Source organism: Phaenicophaeus curvirostris, chromosome 9 (genome assembly GCF_032191515.1).
Source record: "Phaenicophaeus curvirostris isolate KB17595 chromosome 9, BPBGC_Pcur_1.0, whole genome shotgun sequence".
NCBI lineage: Eukaryota > Metazoa > Chordata > Aves > Cuculiformes > Cuculidae > Phaenicophaeus > Phaenicophaeus curvirostris.
This window is the reverse complement of record NC_091400.1, coordinates 9,555,781-9,575,131: the sequence shown is the minus strand read 5'-3', so window position 1 is coordinate 9,575,131 and position 19,351 is coordinate 9,555,781. Positions and strand designations below refer to the sequence as shown.

The 19,351-nt window shown below is 42.0% G+C and overlaps 1 protein-coding gene across 4 annotated transcripts in view; it reads left to right on the top strand.

Moving 5' to 3' along the window:
* The window catches only part of SHTN1 (shootin 1), a 64,135-nt gene that overhangs the window by 37,994 nt on the left and 6,790 nt on the right, over window positions 1-19,351 (top strand). For 2 of the 4 annotated variants that reach the window (XM_069863752.1, XM_069863754.1), the window contains exons 9-16: window positions 3,242-3,388; window positions 4,396-4,549; window positions 5,141-5,246; window positions 6,976-7,058; window positions 10,515-10,624; window positions 11,262-11,315; window positions 14,659-14,779; window positions 15,673-15,856. In XM_069863752.1, the coding sequence (XP_069719853.1) occupies window positions 3,242-3,388; window positions 4,396-4,549; window positions 5,141-5,246; window positions 6,976-7,058; window positions 10,515-10,624; window positions 11,262-11,315; window positions 14,659-14,779; window positions 15,673-15,856 (959 nt within the window). The other 2 variants (XM_069863753.1, XM_069863755.1) reach the window with 2 other exon arrangements.

Genomic DNA, 19,351 nt, shown 5'->3' with positions numbered 1-19,351 from the left:
ATTTCCTGCACTTTGGAGCTTCTGTTTGTAAATTTAGGAGGGAAATAGAGGTAGCTGCTTTGGACAGTGCTTGGAGATTTTATAAGTGAAAATGATAGATGTAAGCAAACTGTTGTCCTTTGTGAGCTGCCTTTTAGTTGCAGTCATGGTTTCGGTAGATTCCTCTGGCATCGACTTAGGTTTCTAGCATTGATTGGGATACTCTGCAGATAATTGTCTAGCAGGTGGCAAAGTCGGAACTAATCCATCAATTGGTTAAATTCCACCTAGTCCAAATAATCCTGTTAGGGGCTATTTTGCCCTTTCAGCAGTCACTTTAATTAATATTCAGGGTTGTGCAGGCAGTCAGGTTTCTGCCCTGCTGATGCAGTGAGTGATTGTTTTAATTTTAAATTAGAGTTAATTTCTCAGGACCTTTTTTGTCCCATGTCCAGCACACAGAGCAGCCTTCAAAAACTTTGTATTGGTTCATCACCAGCTCTCTTTATGCTTTATCTGCTATGACTGTCTTGTCTAGTTTTGTCCCTTCCATTTAGAGTGTGCTGGTGCTTCAGGAACGTGTGTGTAAGTAATTTCTGTCGTGGATAGGACTCCCCATGTGTCTGATTGCAGCATTTAGTTACAAGCAACAGTTTCTTGTGGTGGTGAAGAAACTTTCACGTGTATTGTAAGCAGGAACGTATTTGCAGTAAGTACATGCAATATTTGCATGAAAGGAATTTATAAAGCTAATTGAAAATGCAGGACTTAATGTGAAAACTATGAATGAAAAGGTTTTCACCCAGGTCTTCAAAAGGATTTTTTTTATTGTGTTGCAGAAGAGGATGAAACAAAGTGAATCTGAATTTTCTGCATTTGGTGAAGTATCTGCTCAAGTTGAAGAAATCAAGTTGCTGCACTTGATTTCTTCTTGTTTTGGCAGCTTTCTTCTCCCTCAGCCTGGAACAACTCTGCTCTGTTGGTTTTAGTGGCAGAGACACAGGGAAAAGTCTGAAATTATCACCTCAAACAATTTTTCAGATTAAAAAAAAATGAAACTCAAGTTCTCACTTGGCTTTGAAGGTTCACAGTAGATGGCTTCAGAAGAGGTGGTGTTTCTCTCAGGGTGAAATAACTTTTGAGTGACTTAACAGGAAAGCAGGAGGCTTTGAGATAGTGTTGAATTCCTTAGCAGTGATTTAGAGGCCTTTCCAAAGTGTGATCATAGAATCATGGAATGGTTTGGGTTGGAAGGGACCTTAAAGCCTATCCAGTTCCACCTCCCTGCCATGGGCAGGGACATCTTCCATGGATCAGGTTGCTCCAAGCCCCATCCAACCTGGCCTTGAACACCTCCAGGGCTGGAGCTTCCACAACTTCTCTGGGCCAGGGCCTCCTCACCCTCACAGGAAAACATTTCTTCCTATGATCTAGCCTAAATCTCCCCTCTTTCAGCTTAAGTGATATTTCAAAGGTGCTGTTTCTTTTAAGAAGATGAAACGTTAAATAGATGAGTACAAAGGCCAGTCTTTACAGGTTGGGGTGGGTAGCTCTGATCCTGACCTTCTCTTGCCTTTGAATTTTTTTTGCCACAGCCCTACCAGAGTAATGTAGTGCAAGCATGGTTTGACTGACAGAATCCTGGGACAGGGAGCCGATGTCCAGTGCCCATCTGCACCACAATGGCCTGTGTGTTATCATAAATTTAGTTTTGCCTATTTTATAATGAAGTGTAGTACTAAAGCCTGTATTCATCCTTTCCTCTTCATCAAATACTTCCAGTCCTTTGTTGCCTCCCTCCATGGCACAGCTTTGCCCAATTAAGTGTTCGTTGTAGGTTTTGTTGGTATTAAGGCTGCATCAATTGACTTTTCTTGGCACACAGGGTCAAGCAGGCTGTGTTGTGAGGTGTAAGTTCAACATGGTCAGCAGGCTTCTTGGGCTGCGTCTGCAGCAAGAGAGACAGTGGCTCGCTAAGCAGACTCAGTTGAAGTGTCCATGCAAAGCACTGGATGGAATGCTTGCCATGGATCTGCATCAGCCAGTGTTTCTTTAGAATCCAATTGTATTAAAAAATAAGTAAAATGCATAGCCCTGTGGTAGCACCAGATGGGAAGAAACCACATATTGTATCTGTCGTTTTGGCTTGTGCATAAAGAGTATGGGAACCTGAAGAGATTTCATGGAGCTTTTGGATTTCTAATACTTCCAAGTATCTTCTTGCTTTTGCTGTGCTCTACAGCAGTGTTTTTGCAGTCTGAGGGAGTGTGGGAGTGGCTGTTCTCTGCTTTCCTGCTTTAAGTGACACGCATTGACCTGTGCACACTCATCTGAAATCCCTGCATGACCCAATCCCTATTTCTGCTGTAGGAATTGGCACAGCTGAGTTAGTCAAGAGTGGAAACCCATGTTTGCTTGAGAGGCAGCCCTCTGCCTGAAAGAGGCATCAAGATGCAGGATAAATAAACTAGGAATGTTTTTTTTGTCAGGAAGCAGTCTTTTTTTGCTGAGTCTTTAAAGAGTCTGGAAGGAGCAGATCTCTTACACAAACTGCATGTGCTGGCAGCTTCTGCACCTCTGAGGGGAAGCCTAAAGTGATGTGTGATATTTTTATCAGTGTCAAGTCTCTGGACTATGTGATTATTTTTTTTTCTTCCTGCTAATGTATCCATTCTCGACATCACAAATATAACTGGGTAAAGGGAAAGAACATGAGGATCAGAACTAAAAGGCTGAAATTGCCCTGAAGTACCTATTCCTGAGGCAAGTGCATGCACTGGTTACGCATACATGGGCTGAAGTTCATTTCCCGAAGACTCTCCATCATTCGCATAGCCAGGTAGCCTTCAAATAAGTGGCTTTACACCAATGCTTGCAGATATGTTTGAGCAGGTAGCCTGGGAATTCACAGGCATTTTTCTCTACCTGGAGTTCTTTTAATCTCTCCAGAGTTCTCCGAATAGGGATTGGATTGTTCCCATTTCCAGGCAACAAAATTCAGAGATGCGTTTAAGTTCTGAATGCTGCCAGCATGTGGGTGATTGAGGTGTAGCAGTGGGTGGTTCTCTCAGCAACCCCCTGGTTCCTCTCAGCGTGAGTGTAGATCTTGCAAATTTTGCTCTTAAACCTTCTTTCCCTTCTGAACTTCTTCCCCTCTACCTCTGCCATGTTAACACAATGTTTATGTCATCACTTTGTTTCCAACTGACGTTTTTCCAGGGTAGCATTAGACTGTGTTTAACTATTATTCTTGTTTTGGCAGATGTTTATTGAACAAAACAAGATGAAAAGGCAAAGTCAGTTGCTTCTGCAGAATTCTGCTCCTGATCAACAGCTTTTGAAGGCTTTGGATGACAATGCTAAGCTAACCCATACCTTAGAAGAAGAGAGGCTTCAGCACCAACAAAAGGTAAACCAGAATTACTTTTAAGCTCATACAGAAGTCTTTGAAAGCCTCCTGAATTTAAGGAGTGTCATGTATTTGTTATGTTCAGATTATTTGAGATCTTGTTCCCCAGAATGGTTTGTAATCTAAAAATTAAACTTCAGAGAAGACTGTGATTCTCTTCTTCTGATTCACTGGTAAGGCATCAGTACGAAACATGAAGGTTTTTTAGCCTGAAGGCTCTGATTTAGTTAAGTATTTTATTCTGGATGCCAGTAAAGTGCAAGCTTAATTCCAAGCATGATTTTCCATTAAGTGAAGAAGAGGTGACAAGAATATTTTGCACATTGATTGATATAAACGGTGTTTTGGGAGGATAAACTAAGAAAACCAGAAGATGAGAGGCAGTTCACATTAGTATGCTGGTCACTTGCTAAAAAAAAGCACAAGGAAGAGCGAGATGTGTTGGAACAGGGAAATGTTAAGTGAGTGCTGTAAAGTGGTGTGATAGGATCTAAAGTGCTAGGACCTTCTATTTGTTGAAACTGGACTGGATCGGTCTCTAACTGGGAGAAATCACCACTGCTTCAGTTGAAAGCCACTTGCATCTGCATGAGTTGAGACAAGGCAGTTGAAATAACCAGCCTGTCAGTGGAAGCAGTCTGTAAGGGAACAAAATTGTCTGTGTTCTTGTGCTTCAAATGAGGAAATGTTATGAAATTAAATTCTAATTATGTGATAAAAGCTCTATAAAAAGAGAAAGGGAACATGTTATAACTTAAGTACTTTGCAGCTAAAGACTTATTCTAAAAAAGAGGTAAAACAAGTGAGGATTGGAATAGAAAATTCTGACATCTTGCAGAAAAATCTGTCCTGCTCTTATTCAAAAATTGTCCTTTTGCTGGGAGTTGTAGTTAACTCCTGTACTGTAACATGTTGTCAGGAATAGGTATGCCTGATGGGGTTTTTGCCAAAAGAAAGGGCAGAAAATACTCTTTATTGTAATGAGTGTTAATGTCTGTTATCTGCAGATCAAGGAATTGGAAGAGCAGCTAGAGAATCAAGCACTGCATAAGGAGATCAGCCGTCTTAAACAGCAACTAGAACTTTTGGAAGAAGATAAAAAGGAACTTGAGCTGAAGTGCCAGAACTCAGAAGAAAAAGCTAGAGACCTAAAGCATTCAGGTAAAACCGTGTAGAAGATGATACAATAGCATGCTTTGCTCCTGACATAACAGATTCTTTTATTGTCAGATAGTAGGTTCATAGAATGGTTTTGGTCAGAAGGGACCTTAAAGCCCATCCAGTTCCAACCCTCTGCAATGGGCAGGGACACCTCCCACTGGATCTGGTTGCTCAAAGCCTCATTTCCACATTTTAGGTCTGACAAAACCAGGAAAGAATCCATTCTGTCCACTGCCCAGTTCTGGCTATTTTTCTGGGTGAAAAACATGCCAAAGTCCACCAATGAGACACAGAGATAAGACTGGAAGCTGAAATTGTTCGTTTTTCTCATATCTTGTTAATTAATTATCATATACAGCCTCAAACAGACCATAGCAGGAATGTGATAAACTTTTTCCTGCTCTGTGCATCTAGGACATAGGTCTTGGTAGAATTTACTGCCCAAAATAGGACTTGGTAACAATTGCATGGTTTGGTCTTGTTTGGTTTTAGTTAACTAGTAACTTGTTTGCTTAAACCATCAAAGTTGTTTTTTAAAGCAGATGTGAGAAACCAAGAACTCACTCAGGTTTGTTTCTTGCTCTCATGCAGTTGATGAACTTCAGAAAAGAATACAGCAGACTGAAAATCCTGTGCCACCTCCGCCGCCACCGCCCCCTCCTCCTCTTCCTCCTCCCCCTCCTCCGAACCCTATACGGTAAGTGCTGAAGTCAAGGGTCAAAGCATTAATGCTTTGCTGAGGCAGAATACATTATAGGAGCTCACATTCAAGCAGGAAGAGTGTCTTTAACGAGAAAAAAAAAGGCTTTCTCTGTCTGTCTTGGGCCCTTTAGCAGCAGGACACGCTGTCTACCCCACCTGCCAACAGACTAACACCCTGACCAATTTTGAGCACTGTCTGCCTTGCCAAGCCAAATGAATTGTCTAGACCATGACTTTGAAGGAGGAGGGATATGTCACCTCTGAATTTAGGAGATTATTTTTTTCTATTCACCTGATAGCTGTAATTATAGACTTACTCAATGCTTGTCTGCATCTACTGTGAAGGAAACCCCTTTGAATCAGAGGATATGTTGGATTACTGTGTCTCCCTTCCTGTTGGATAGCAGTGATGAAAATGCAGACTCCATTGAGTCCCCACAATTGCTTTCATAAATTAAAAAGGAAGGAAAAAAAGCTCCAAACAGAAAATCACCACCCTATCATCAAGCCGTTTTGGGTAAAATTATCCAGATTTTTGCAAAGGACTGTTGAAGAGGCTGACCAGTATAGGATGTATCAAGCATTACACCCAAATTAATTAAGCCCTAAAGTGTGCTCAGTTAATTTTAGCAGTTTGGCTAATCTGCATGGTTGCTGCTTGGTTTTAAAAGTGAATGGATTTCAATGACACTTTCTAACCTCTCTAATAGAAATTACATACAGGAGTCTTGCTAACTACTCTATTAAATATATGAGCAGAAATGATTCCTAGGGAGGATTCTCCCCTTTGTGCATCTTGCTTTGTCTTCAGAAATCCAAGCTAAACATTTTCTGAACAATTGTGTTTGCTCCTTGCTCCTTTTACGGCCATTCACTCATTTGGCTCGCTTGCTTCTTTCAAAATCATGTGTAGCACAAATTACTATGTGAGGGTGTTGTGGGGTTTGTTTGTTTTGTTTTGTTTGAGTTTGTGCGTTTTATTATTGGACATAGATAAAACTATTCATTTTAAGACCTGTAGTAGCTACATCAGGGTATTTCCTTCAGGAACTGTGCGCTTTAGGTGCCCAGAGGTGGGTTCAGAGCCTGGGCACTGGATGCTGCTTTTTTCTGGGATGGAATTTTGACCCTTTATGTCAGGGAGGTCACTCCACACCGTAAGGAGCAATGTTCAGTAGGGTATGATGCGCCCCACTGACACATCAGAGATGCACAGGAGCTTTTGCCTGGGCTGTAAGATGAAGCATTTCCTTGCCTGGACTTTTACGTTTTGACGGTAATGAAGGGATAATTGTTTGATACTGTAAGCAGATTACAAACTCGGAGTTGGTGAGGAGATACTGATCGCCATATTTAAGTGTCCTTTGGAGAATAATACATCGCTTCAATATCTACAGCTCTTCTGTCCTTTTATTATGCTGGAGCAGCTTCAATTTGTCATGTGTCACAATGAGACACTGTCTTTTAATATTCAAATCTGGAGTGTTTTGATTTGTGCCTAATGTCTGTTAAAAAGAAATAAATTTCTCTGGTGCATTTTGATGGGAGGCATTGTGGGGGGTAATTCAGGCCATACATCTGCATTCAGGAACTGTTAAATGAGCCTTTTGTAAGGAGCTGTATAATCAGGTATAAGAAAGCTGTTTGTGTGTTGTGTTCAAGTTCCTTCTAGCAGTGTGTAACACAGGACAGAATGACAATCTGCAGTTTTGTTTTCCCCAAAGATCTCTCATGTCAATGATTCGCAAGAGATCGCACTCCAATACCAACGTGAGCAAGAAAGAGAAACCTCCTCAGCAGGAGTCAGGTATGGCTCATCCTTTCTCAAGTCATGTGGATTATTCACGAGGTACTGCAGATAAAGCTGGTGAAAATGAACTGTGGGTACAGTGAGTGATGCAAATGCTTATAATTGTCAACGTTAACTACTGCTGTCCTGGGCTGCATCCAAAGAAAGGTAGAGCAGCAGGTCAAGGGAGGGGATTCTGATCCTCTGCTCTGCTCTCATGAGACCTCATTTGTAGTACTGCATTCAGTTCTGGAGTCCTGATCCAGTGGGAGGCGTCCCTGCCCATGGCAGGGGGTGGAACTGGATGGGCTTTGAGGTCCCTTCTGACCCAACAAGTTCTATGATTCTGTGATCTGGGATCCTAGCATATCTATCTACCTTGCAGTCCAGAAATGTGATTGTGGCCCAGACACATGTGCTCTGAGATAGAAAGTAGTATGTTTGGCATTGTATTATAGCTTTTTTTACTGCAAGGTTTATCAAGATCACAAGCAATTTTTCCATAACCCTCATAACCATCTACGCCTCAAACTGTATTTTAATATGAACAGTCTTTGAGACTGCGGATCAAAAACATTGAGGGAAGACTTAGCACTTGCTGTAACTGAACAAGTCTTGATCTTTCTACATTCGGCTCTCAAGCTTGTCAGGTGTGTCACAGCTGACTTCATTCACTGATGTTGCAGAAGAAGTCATATTTTTTTTTTCCCTTTGGGAAGAGGGTGGTTGAGTCACAGAAGGAGCTGACAAGGTAAGTGCTCAGCTGACTATGGTGACATGCTGGTTGAGATGGATGGGGAGAACAGGATAGTTCAGTTCAGGCTCCACACTGTTACACTGGCTCTCTGCAGCTGGTTGACTTGCACCCTGGCAATTTGATACGGACTGTAATAGTTGTGCTATAGCAGCATTGAAAGGCTCAGCCTCTGCCTCTAAAACTGGAGACACTACAGCATGTAGCTGCAGCTACAGCACGTCCAGCTTTGCACTTCCATGGGTTGTCTGGAAGAGGCAGAACAGACCCAACAATCCTTAAGCGGAGAGCAGGTCATATACAGGATAATACAGGGACTTTTCAACTTCCAAATGGCTTCGTTTGTGATTTCTTCTGTCCATAGCCTCTCTACAGAGCTAGTTTGTTAAATGCCTCAGTTTTCGTCCCTCAATTCCTATCTTATGAAATTACCACTTGGAGTAGACTGTAATGCTAATCCTTTAATAATATGGAAAACCTAAAACAAAACAGACTCGCGCGCTAAGGTGGCTCTGCATGCAGAGTAACAGCTGAAATTGCATTTTATTGTTGTTAATGGAAGCTGGAAACTTAGTAGGTTGAGAACAGGAGCTAAGTACAGATTTACAAATGATCAGGAGTGCCCAAAGAGTCAGAGCTACTTAGGCAAGCATTGCCTGTTAAATAACTGAGGATTTCTTCTTGCTGTTTTTCTCTTCCTTCTGAAACAGCAGGATTTTGTTTGCAGTGGATTGCTTAACTCATTTGCTGCCATTTAAACCAAGAAGGGAAACTGGCTGAAATTATAGGTACAAGATATAACTGTTAAAGAAAAAATGGCTGTTAGCAATGTATAATGGTGTATAAGTGTGGCTGTATTGTTGGCTGGGACCAACAGGTAGAAAGGAGGGGAAAGGAAGCGTTACTCCTCCCATATTTCAGGTGAGGAACTGAGCAATGGGATGGCTTGAGTGGGTCCCTGGGAGACTCTTTGGGAACCGGTACACAGTCTAAGAGGAATAAGATTGTTGGTCTGGGTCAAAAAATTAGAGAAGTCACCTTGTGCGGATATCTCTGATGAAGAGTCCATCTTATCTTTCAGTAGAAGTTCAATTATGTTGCCTTCATTTATTAAGTGAGTGCCCTAGATATTTTACACCTTTTTGTTGAGACTGTTATAAACAGTGATTGCAGGAAATACTATGAAATTCACTGTAAGTTCTCTACACCCCATTCTTTCATTATTTATTAGCAAACTTTAACAGTTCTGACCTTTCTTCAATCGCATGTAAACTGCTTCTTCTCTTAATAGTTGAGCTGTTCTTAAAATAAAAATGAAAAAGGGGGAAAATTCTGCCTTGATGTAGTTATTATATCCAACTTGAGGCTTGTTTTGACCCTTAAGGACTTAGAATGAGTGGTTTCTATCCCATACTACTAATCAAGCTTTTGTATTTGAAACAGCCTGTTTGTGAATTTAAAGCCTGACGTGAAATCAGCTTACAATACAGAAACTCTGTTTCTATGAATCATCAATAGGACCCTGACAAGTGAGAGAGCACAATTCTATTTAAAATTCTTGTTACATAAGGCACAACATTGCAGCTTTGAATAGCATCAGCCATCTTTCTCCATGTCTTTGCTTTAAGTAGTCTTTCTTTTCCCCCCTCCTTTTTGGTATGGCATGTTAAGTGGCTTTTGTTACGTTATCCAGAACACTGATTAGTTAACAGATATCATTTAGGTTCATCAAACAGCTTCCTGTTTCTTCTGAATATTTTGCAGCCCTGATACTAAACCTCTTGGAAATAATAGAATCGTTAAGGCTGGAAAATAGCTCTAAGCTCATCCAGTCCAATTGCCAGCCCAACACCACAGTGCCTGCTAAACCATGTCCCAAAGTGAGACATGGTTTATGGAGCGGGTTCCTTTCCTGGTATTTACATTTGGCCCTTTAACTCGCTACAGTATTCTTTAGTAGTGTGGTTTTTTGTTGGATCTGAGATGTTAGGGTGTCATTCCAGCAAGGTTCTTAAACCCAAGAGAAATATGAGACTTAAAGTTTGCCCTTCCTGCCTACAGAAAATCTGGGGAGAGGTGCTTTGTCAGGGAGTGCAGGGATAGGATGAGGGGGAACAGTTTTAAGCTGAAAGAGGGGAGATTGAGATTAGATTTTAGGAAGATATGTTTTCCTATGAGAGTGGTGAAACACTGGCACAGGTTGCTCAGAGAAGTCATGAATGCCCCATCCCTGGAGGTGTTCGAGGCCAGGCTGGATGAGGCTTTGAGCAACCTGATCCAGTGGGAGGTGTCCCTGTCCATGGCAGGGGGTGGAACTAGATGATCTTTAAGGTCCCTTCCAGCCCAAACTGTACTATGATTCTAGGAGAGTGGTCCTGTCAGAAAGACCCCATGAACAGTCCACTTCCAAGGAGAAAAATAGGCCTATTTATCATATTTATGTTTACCACTTACATTTTTAATAAAACTGAGAAAAGGCATGGACAGGTCGTGAGCAATGTGCATCATGCATACAGGCAGAAGAACTACTGCAGGGGGTGTAAGCAAGTATGTTGTATCTGGAAGTGCCATTTCTTCATTAAAACTAATTGATGTTTAGGGTAAGTGGCTACATATGGCAAGCAAGCTGTTCAAGAGGCTGTTCTACCTGTTCTTCTCTTTGGACTGTTTCCCTGCAGTTCCTGTCTGGAATGTGATATGCTCTTTGATTTTTGGAACAGGTGAGGAAGTTACGGATCTGAAGAGACAAGCTGTTGAAGAAATGATGGACAGAATTAAAAAGGGAGTTCATCTGAGACCAGTCAACCAGTCAAGCAGACCTAAAACAAAGGTTTGGAATAAAAGCAGAGCAATGACATTAGTTAAATACAGTATTTTATACACTGGAAATAAGTCAGGCTTGATGTAAAATATGCAAAAGGATGCATTTGCCTCACTCACCTCATCTGCTTTGCTTGATTTTGAATAAAATAAATTAGAGCAGCATATATCCAGCAACAGAAAAAGAAATTAAGCCAACGGTAAGAAAATACAAGCCTGGTTTCTTTGATGCAGAAAGGAACTGAAAGCAAACATCTTGTAAACAAACAGATACTGAGAAACTGAAAGTACAGAGGGAATAACTATTATGTGAAGAGGTGATTAAAAAGTAGACTGTGTTTAGCAGTGTTCCTTCCCTTTCTGCAACACTTAGCCCTGATACATGAAGGTGGCTACTATAAAATACTGCTTACCATCTTCACAAACTCATAATCTATCTTTATGTATAGGTCATGATGCACCATGTTAGGAGCCAAGACTTTTCCCTTCATCTGCATAGGAAAATAAATGGAACGTTAGCCAGGTGCCCATGAGAGGAGAGAGCAGAGGATCGTGATACAACCACAAGCGATGTCTGACCTCAAGTACAAAGTCTGTCATGGTCCATTTCATGTTTTCTAACATATGTGCATTGTGTTTGTTTACAGCCAGAAACACCAAAGCCCTCTGAAAGCGCAATGAAAGAATTAAAAGGGATTCTGGTAAGAAAACTTGTAGTTTATTTTGCATTTTTGCTTACAGGGCCTTCTGTGCAAAATAGCTGAGTATTGGGAAGGTCTGTGTTCGTGTTTTGAGTTGAAGCTGTAGAGCAGTTTTGGAGTGAATCCCCCGATTCCATTTCTGACTTCCGTCCAACTGAAAGATTGCTTTTGGTCTTGTTAACAGGATTTATTTTGGAGAAAACTAACCTGTTAATTCTGCTCCAGGTTTTTCCTTTGGGAACTTTCCAGGTGCTCACAGTGGGGATACTTAGGGAAGGAGGGGCAGCTGCATAAATCCAGTCCAAAGTAAAGCCCCTGAACTGCACATAGTGTTCTCATCATCAACTGCTCTGAACTCCTGTTCTCTCCTGAGGCAACAAATATCTTGTTAGCATCAACATAGCCTAAATAATTGTCCATTTTAGTATCTAAGCAGCCCTGGTAAACCTAACTTCAGTATTGTGTTGGGTGACACAGAACAGTATAGCAAGGAGTGTAAGGTGGTTTGAAGTAAGAGAATAATAGAATGCTTTGGATAGGAAGGGACCTTTACAGTCCAGCCTCCCCTGCAGGAGCATGGGTATCTTTAACCAGATCAGGTCGCTTAGAGCCCTATCCAACCTGACCTTGAATGTTTCCAAGAATGGGGCCTTCACTGGGCAACCTGTGCTGGTGTTTCACTACCCTCAAAATCAAGTGTGTGGCACCAAAGACACGTTTCATGTTCTCCCCTCACATGAAAGCAGGGGAAGAAGGGATAAATGATCTAGAGAGCCCCTAGACTTTAATGCTGAGCTTTAATAAGAGTGACACATAATTAAATTTGGAGGTAAATAAAAAGGAATAAAATGCAACAGAGAGATTATGTTTTAAATGGAACTCCGTAAGTACATGAATAGTTTGCTGTGTTGTGCTGTTTGGACCAGTGAGGGTTGGACTCGATGGTCCTGCTGAAGGTCCTTTCGTTCTCTAATAGCTGTTTTATTTCTTTGCCACTGTGTCACTGACATCAGGGGAGACTTGATTATGCACTGTGCTTCTGTATCTAGCTTGTTGCTTTTGAGCCCTTCAGGATATCTGCAGTATAAGACAACCTATATAAAATCCAATTCCAGTCTGTTCTTGAGACCAATCATTATGCACAGTCAGACAACAAACATGGGGGTGGGATGTGATGGAGTAAACATTTGTTGTTACTCTGCTAATTATGCATTTCATGTAGACCATAATTGTTACAAACAAAATGCATTTACATTCTGTAACTTGCAGAGTTTGAGTGACTCCGTTGTGCAAGTTGCTTTCATACGTGTACGTTTGCACAGATCTGGAGCATACTGCTTTTTGATAATGTCCCTGTGCAGTTACATTTCAGACAGTTGCCAAAGGAAATATTTTAACTTTTGGGTAGGGGTGAAGATTGAGTAGCTGATAGTCATGCAGTTTTTGTAACCTGCAGTGCCATTTCTTTTTGTCATTTGCTCTTTCTGCTCAGAAGTGATGAACTTGTCAACAAAAGATGTAATTTATGCTTTGGATAGATGCTATGCGACACATTTTGTAAGGCTGAATAAATGAGGTTCCTGGGGATTCCTAAAGATGGCAAGACTGAGGGAGAATGGAATAGCACATGGTCCCAAATTCTCAGTTATGTTATAAACATTTTGGGGAAATTTTACAGTCAAGTCAGTGCTGATGCAGTAACTGACTCTGTTCAGTTGGGAAATGCATGTGGGATGCACAGTGTGCATGGGAAAGTGAGGGCAAGTTGGGGAGGTTTCAGGCTTTGAGCAAAGCCTTTTTAAAAATTTCTTTAAGAAAAGTGTTGCTGCATTTGGGGTTGTTCAGCCTAGAGAAAAGAAGGCTCCAGGGAGACCTTATAGCAGCCTTCCAGTACTGAAAAGGGCTCTAGAAAAGCTGGGGAAGGGCTTTTTACAAGGGCCTGGAGTGATAGGACAAGGGGGAATGGCTTCAAGTTGGGAGAAGATTTAGATTAGACATTAGGAAGAAATTCTTCACACTGAGGGTGGGGAGGCCCTGGCCCAGGTTGCCCAGAGCAGTGGTGGCTGCCCCATTCCTGGAGGTGTTCAAGGCCAGATTGGATGGGGCTTTGAGCAACCTGATCCAGTGGGAGGTGTCCCTGTCACAGACAGGGGGTTGGAACTGGATGGGCTTTAAGGTCCCTTCCAACCCAAACCATTCTATGATTCTATGATTTGCAGCTTCACTATTTCAAAATTCTAGTCTTGGCGTAAGGCAGAGACAGCATCTAGTTCTATTTTCTATGTATAAAAAAACAGGTTGAAGCCTAATTGTGTACATAAGGGAAACCATGAAGTATGTGGACATAAGCTCATGTTCATGCCAGATCAGCTAGATTATAGGATATAACAACATGCTCCAGTTGGAGTTCGTACGTACTGACTTCTATAGATGCATGCACACACCAGGATGCAGCAGCACAGGACCTTGCTAAAATATAAAATGTGTTGGAGCAGTAATTATGGATTTTTCACTTTTTCCTAATATAGGTGAATTATGGGCATGATAATGCTCTAGCAGTTTTTTAAAAATCCTTTAAATATTAAGATGGAGGAAATTGGCATTTCCCTGCAAATATCAGTTTGCTCATTAGTGATCCAGAGAAGGGCAGTCGAGCTGGAGAAAGGTTTGGGGCACAGGGGTTGTGAGGAGCAGCTGAGGGAATTGGGATTGTTTAGTCTGGAGAAGAGGAGGCTGTGAGGAGACCTCATCACTCTCTTCAGGTCCCTGAAAAAAGATGTTGTACCGAGGTGGGTGCTGATCTCTTCTCCCAAGTAACAAGTGATAGGGGAAAAAGAAATGGCCTAAAGTTGCACCATAGGAGGTTAAGACTGGATATTAGGAAAAATTTCTTTACTGAAAGAGTGGTGAAGCACTGGCAGAGGCTGCCCAGGGAGGTGGTGGGGTCTCCATCCCTGGAGGGGTTCAAAAAACTTGTACATGTGTCACTTTGTGTCATGGTTTAGTGGGCACAGTGGTGTTGGGCTGATAGTTGGACTGGATGATCTTAGAGATAATTTCCAACCTCAGTGACTCTGTGATTCTGTCTTTCTTAAGACTGATATCAGCCCTCTAAGGAGTAGGTAAGTATGGTTAGTCCCTTTATCAGGAAATCCACGTAAAAGGAGGAATGGTGAGCCAAGCCCCAGGTGCTCTCTCTTGTACTAATGAGAAGCTTTGCAGACTGGTCTAGAACTGTAGTTGCTTTTCTGTCATTTAAAAGGTTCTCACACGGTGCATATGGCAAGTTTGGCAAGCCATCGTGTATCCTTAGAGAGTTTTTCATGCCCGTTTCTTGCTGTAGGAAACATTGAATAAATCCACTAGTTCCCGAAGCTTAAAGTCCCTTGAAACGGACAGCAGTGAAACGGAGCTGGAACGAGTCCTGCGGCGCCGGAAAGTGACCACTGACCAGGACAGTGGCAGTAAGTGGCTGGACTCCTTTGTGGTCCTCTTCCTCCCCCCTGCATTAAGTGACTCTTGAAGCTTTCCTTTCTCTTCTAGACCATTGCCATTTCAGCCATTACAGAGGACTCTGTATACTTCTACCGTGGCTCACTTCTCCATTGCACCTGTCACTTTTCATCCCCATTTTCTCCAAGAGGTGCCTCTGTCAGGATTTTCTGCGCACGCAGCCATGTATACACAGGTTCCTCTCTGCTGCCTGGAGCTTAGACATTGTTACTGGGCTTAATAGTCTGAGCCTACTGTGAAAATACTCTGGAAAGTAATGGTAACCAGAGAAATGAGGATTTAGGACTAATGGTTTAAATTAACCTCTTCTGCAGAGCAAAGGTCTCCAATTTTTAAGCTGTGCTTTGCTGTCATCATCTGTAAGGAACTGTTAATGTTCTGCCTGGTTAGAAACAGAGTCTGGGCAAGTGTAAAGTCCATGCTGTAGTTGATGCAGATGTTATTGTCGCTGATTTTAATGTCACTGCATGGTTTTAGCTTGGACTTTGTAGCAGACGGCTCATCAGTGTGAGAACCGGCTGTTTTGTTGTTCCTCTGGCTGTTGCTCCAGCTGCACTTCAGGCTGGGAGAGCAGTGCGAGTCGGCAGTGCTGTGCAGGCAAGACCAACCATCCCAGAGGACGAAGGGGTTGAGTGCACAACACAGCGAGTCCTTCTTGCAGTACAAGAGGGGTTAATCTTGGTGGGGAGAGCAAAAGCTGAACGTACGGTATTTTGATTCTCTGCCTTGGAAGCTGTTCTTTAAAATTCTATTTTCATTTCTGCAGTTACCTTGAATTTTGCTGCGCTTACATGTTTTTTCTTGATCTGGATACCAGAAGCATTAATCTTTCTTTGGGTTTTAGGTCCCACTGGAATCTTGGCCACATCAGAATCAAAATCTCTGCCTGTGCTAGGTTTGGGAGCCAGTGCCGCACAACCAGCGCTGAACAAGAAAGACCTGGAGACAGAATTCAGTTCCAAAGTACCTGACTCAGACCCCGTCTCTAATGAGCGTACAGGTGTTGAGGGCTCCAAGGCTACATTACAGTAAGTAAAATGTGGATTTCTAGATATATTTTAGTACCAGAAGCGTTTAGCTGGTGCATTTTGAAAGTGATTTAACATCAGTTTTGGTTAATAGGATAACTGTACATCCTGCAGCTGTTTACCACTGACTTCTCAAATAATTTGCAGTCTCATATGGATGTAGAAGTAGAATTCTGTGGGATAAAGCCCTCTTCCTGTAGAATCTCTGAACATTCTTCAAAAAAAAAGTTCATCTTCACTGCTAGAAAAACAAAGAAGTCAAAGAGTTTTCAAGGAATAGTGAGGGTGAGAGCTTTTCTGTGTCTGAAGAGAAGAGGGAAGATAGTTATGTACTGAACTCTTGATTTTTAAAAATGGTAGTTCTAGAAATATTCTAAAAAATTTGTATAAAAAAAAAATCGTCTTAGTTTGTATGCAGGACAGTTGCTGTTGGGCCAAATCAGCTGCTAACTGTTACTCTTAAGTGTTTGGTAGTAAAAACTATGAATTACCTTGAAAACTCAATATTAAGATTCATCAAAAAACCCCACCCTGAAACTCCAATTAGTGCTGCGTTCGCACAGATGAGCAGAAGAGTCTTTGGTCTCAAGAGACAGAAGACCCAAGGTGCCAGTTCAGCATCAAAGAGTTAAACCTCCTTTCAAATCGTTTCTTTCAGACCGATCCCATGGAGGATTGGTTTGTTTTACAACAGTATCAAGCTCCTCTTGAAATTAGGCTGTGTGCTTGCTTCAGTTCCCTTGCCAGGTTGTTTGTCAGTGTGTCACTTCAAGAAAAGGAAATAGATGAGACAAATCAGATTGGCAGAATATTATAATCATGGCTAATTAAACCTCTGATTTCCCGTTCTGTTGGTTAAAAAATGCTGCCAGTATCAATCCTAGCAAATCTCCATTGCTTGGTTCAGAGGAGTAAGTCACGACAAATGAGCTGAATATTCAGTTTGCATCTATTTTTATGAACTGAGATGTACTTCACTCTCCCACAGGTACATGAATTTGTTTTTGAATGGATCAAGAGCTCAATTTCCTTTTGTGCCTTACAGGTTTATTTATTTCACCTTTTCCAGTCATATGTATTTTCCCCTTTTATTTAATTTAAGTATCCTTAGAAGAAAGACAATCTTCATTTTAATTTAAATAAAAAGATGAAGATTTGTTCAACAGTTAATTTGACAGGAATAATGCCTTTGCATCTTCTTGAACTGCTACCCTGCCAGAAGGGTAGGGTTGTTCCTGAAAAATACTGTGTTTGTAGTCTGTGGATTTCTACAATTTTGAACAGATAATCTTAATCAGAAAATACAGCAACTCCTTCCACCCTTTGTCTACCTCTTATTCCACCAAAGTAAGTGGAAATTGTATTTACAAGAGAGGAAATGAAACAATTGCAGGCCCCAAGGTCTCACAGAATACGTGGTGAATTGACAGTGAAAAGGATCTTGTGTTGACAGTCACAGTTGTTATGTGTTATAAAAGCATATGTGAAGCTCAATTTATTTCTCAGCTTGCCTATTCAATGACATCCTAAAAGACACATTTCACTTTAATTTATCTGTTTAAAGCATTAAAACAAATGTGGTGGGCCAGATTCCTTAGTGCTACAGGGCTTCTTTGCACTGTCACTGGTATAAGCCTGCTCAGTCAGAAAGGCTCAGTGTTGCTGATTTTCCTGTAAGAGAGAAGGTGCTGGAGCTCTTGTGCTCTCCTGGGAGAGCAGAAATAACCTGCATGTTTCCTATCAGGTGGAAGTGCGGTTGCTTTTCTTCCTCTGTTTGCAGCAGAGGCTGGGAGAAGCAGCCTCCAGACTCCAAGGTGTACAAGGTGTTTTGAGACAGGGCTCATTTGAAACAGGCATCAGAAGGAAATTTGTTTGTCTAATTTGTCTGACAACTCGGCTTTATAATTAGGTAGTTTCCTGGGCTTCCCTGAATACATCTATACTAGCAGTTTAGTTTGGATCCGCAGGACACTTATTAAGCAAATCTCCCAATTGTCCCCATTTGCTGTCCTTTGATTTTTATCCTGGAATGGTCGTAGTGCATAAACAGGATCCCTGCATTCACTGGATGAGTGGAACTAAACCAGAAGGTGCGATCCAGCCTTTAACGGCTGGCCAAGAGTCCACACGAGAGCTAGTGTGGTGCGTAAGCCCCCAGAAACACGTCTTGTGAGTATATCAGTCTGAAGCAGAGGCTGTTTCCTTCGCCACGTGTGCTCCTGTTGCCCCACGCTATTCCATGAAGCAGACCGTGTTAACTAAACAAGCCGTGCGCCGCTTTGACCAGGTACCTGAAATGACAAAGGCACACAAAAGCTTCATTGTGGCTCCTCTTCTCCTTATTCATACCTGGGGTAAAAGGATGCAGCTATCTCATAATGGACAATTCCGTGAGATCTGACAAAGGTGGAATTTGCTTCAGCTCTTAGCAGCAGCCAAGCAAACCTTTTCTAGCAGGTGGAGGATTGCGTGTCTCATCATTATCAGGTGTCTCTTGCAGTGCGGTGTTTATTCTTTTATTCTTCACCTGGATTTTAACATACAGCCTCCTATGGAAAACCGTAGGGATTCTTGTGCCTGAGGTATTTCTTTTTGCTGGACCATCCATTTACTAAGGTTTGCAGGCTGAAGGAGGAGGTGATGTTGCAGACATAGAATGATAGAATCACCAGGTTGGAAAAGACCTCTTGAATCATTGAGTCCAACCATTCGTGAACAGCCTTATTTGCCATTCTTTATTCACATTGACTAACAGCTGAGCACACCCGTTCTCATGGAGAAGGAGCCTTTGGAGAAGACCCAGTCTTGAAAATGTACCTGTGGAGAATACGTAGACAGAAGCCAGCTTATTCAGTAAAATCCTGGATCCTCCCCGCCCCCAAGTCGGTGACAATCTGACTTCAATACCCGTGGGGTAAGAAGTTCCAGCCTTTGGTTGAAGGAGGACTTGTAATATCGTTAATCCTGTGGTTAAGTGCTACCAAAGCACTGGCCTTCAGCCAAATCAGTTGGGCTGCTCGCATAAGTTACCACAGAAGGAGTTGTGGGGAAGGGCTGTGACATTGCTAAGTACAGGCTGGTTCTGAAATTTTCCTATAGTCAAACTAAATGATGGTAGCTTATAGGAATTAATTCAGAAGGAAAATTTGGGTTTTGAACAGAATCACAGAATGGTTTTGGTTGGAAATGACTTTTAAGATCATCGAGTCCAACCATCAATCCAGCCCTGCTAACTCTGCCACCAAACCACATCCCCAGGTATGACATCTACTCATCTTTTAAACCCCTCCAAGGATGGGGACTGAACCACTTCCTGGTGAGCTTGTTCCAGTGCTTGACAACCCTTTCAGTAAAGAAATTCTTCCTTACACATAAGCTAAATCTCCCCTGGAGCATCTTGAGGCCATTTCCCCTTGTCCTGCCACTGTCTACCAGAGAGAAGAGACCAACCCCCACCTCTGTACAGCCTCCTTTTAGGGAGTTGCAGAACTACTA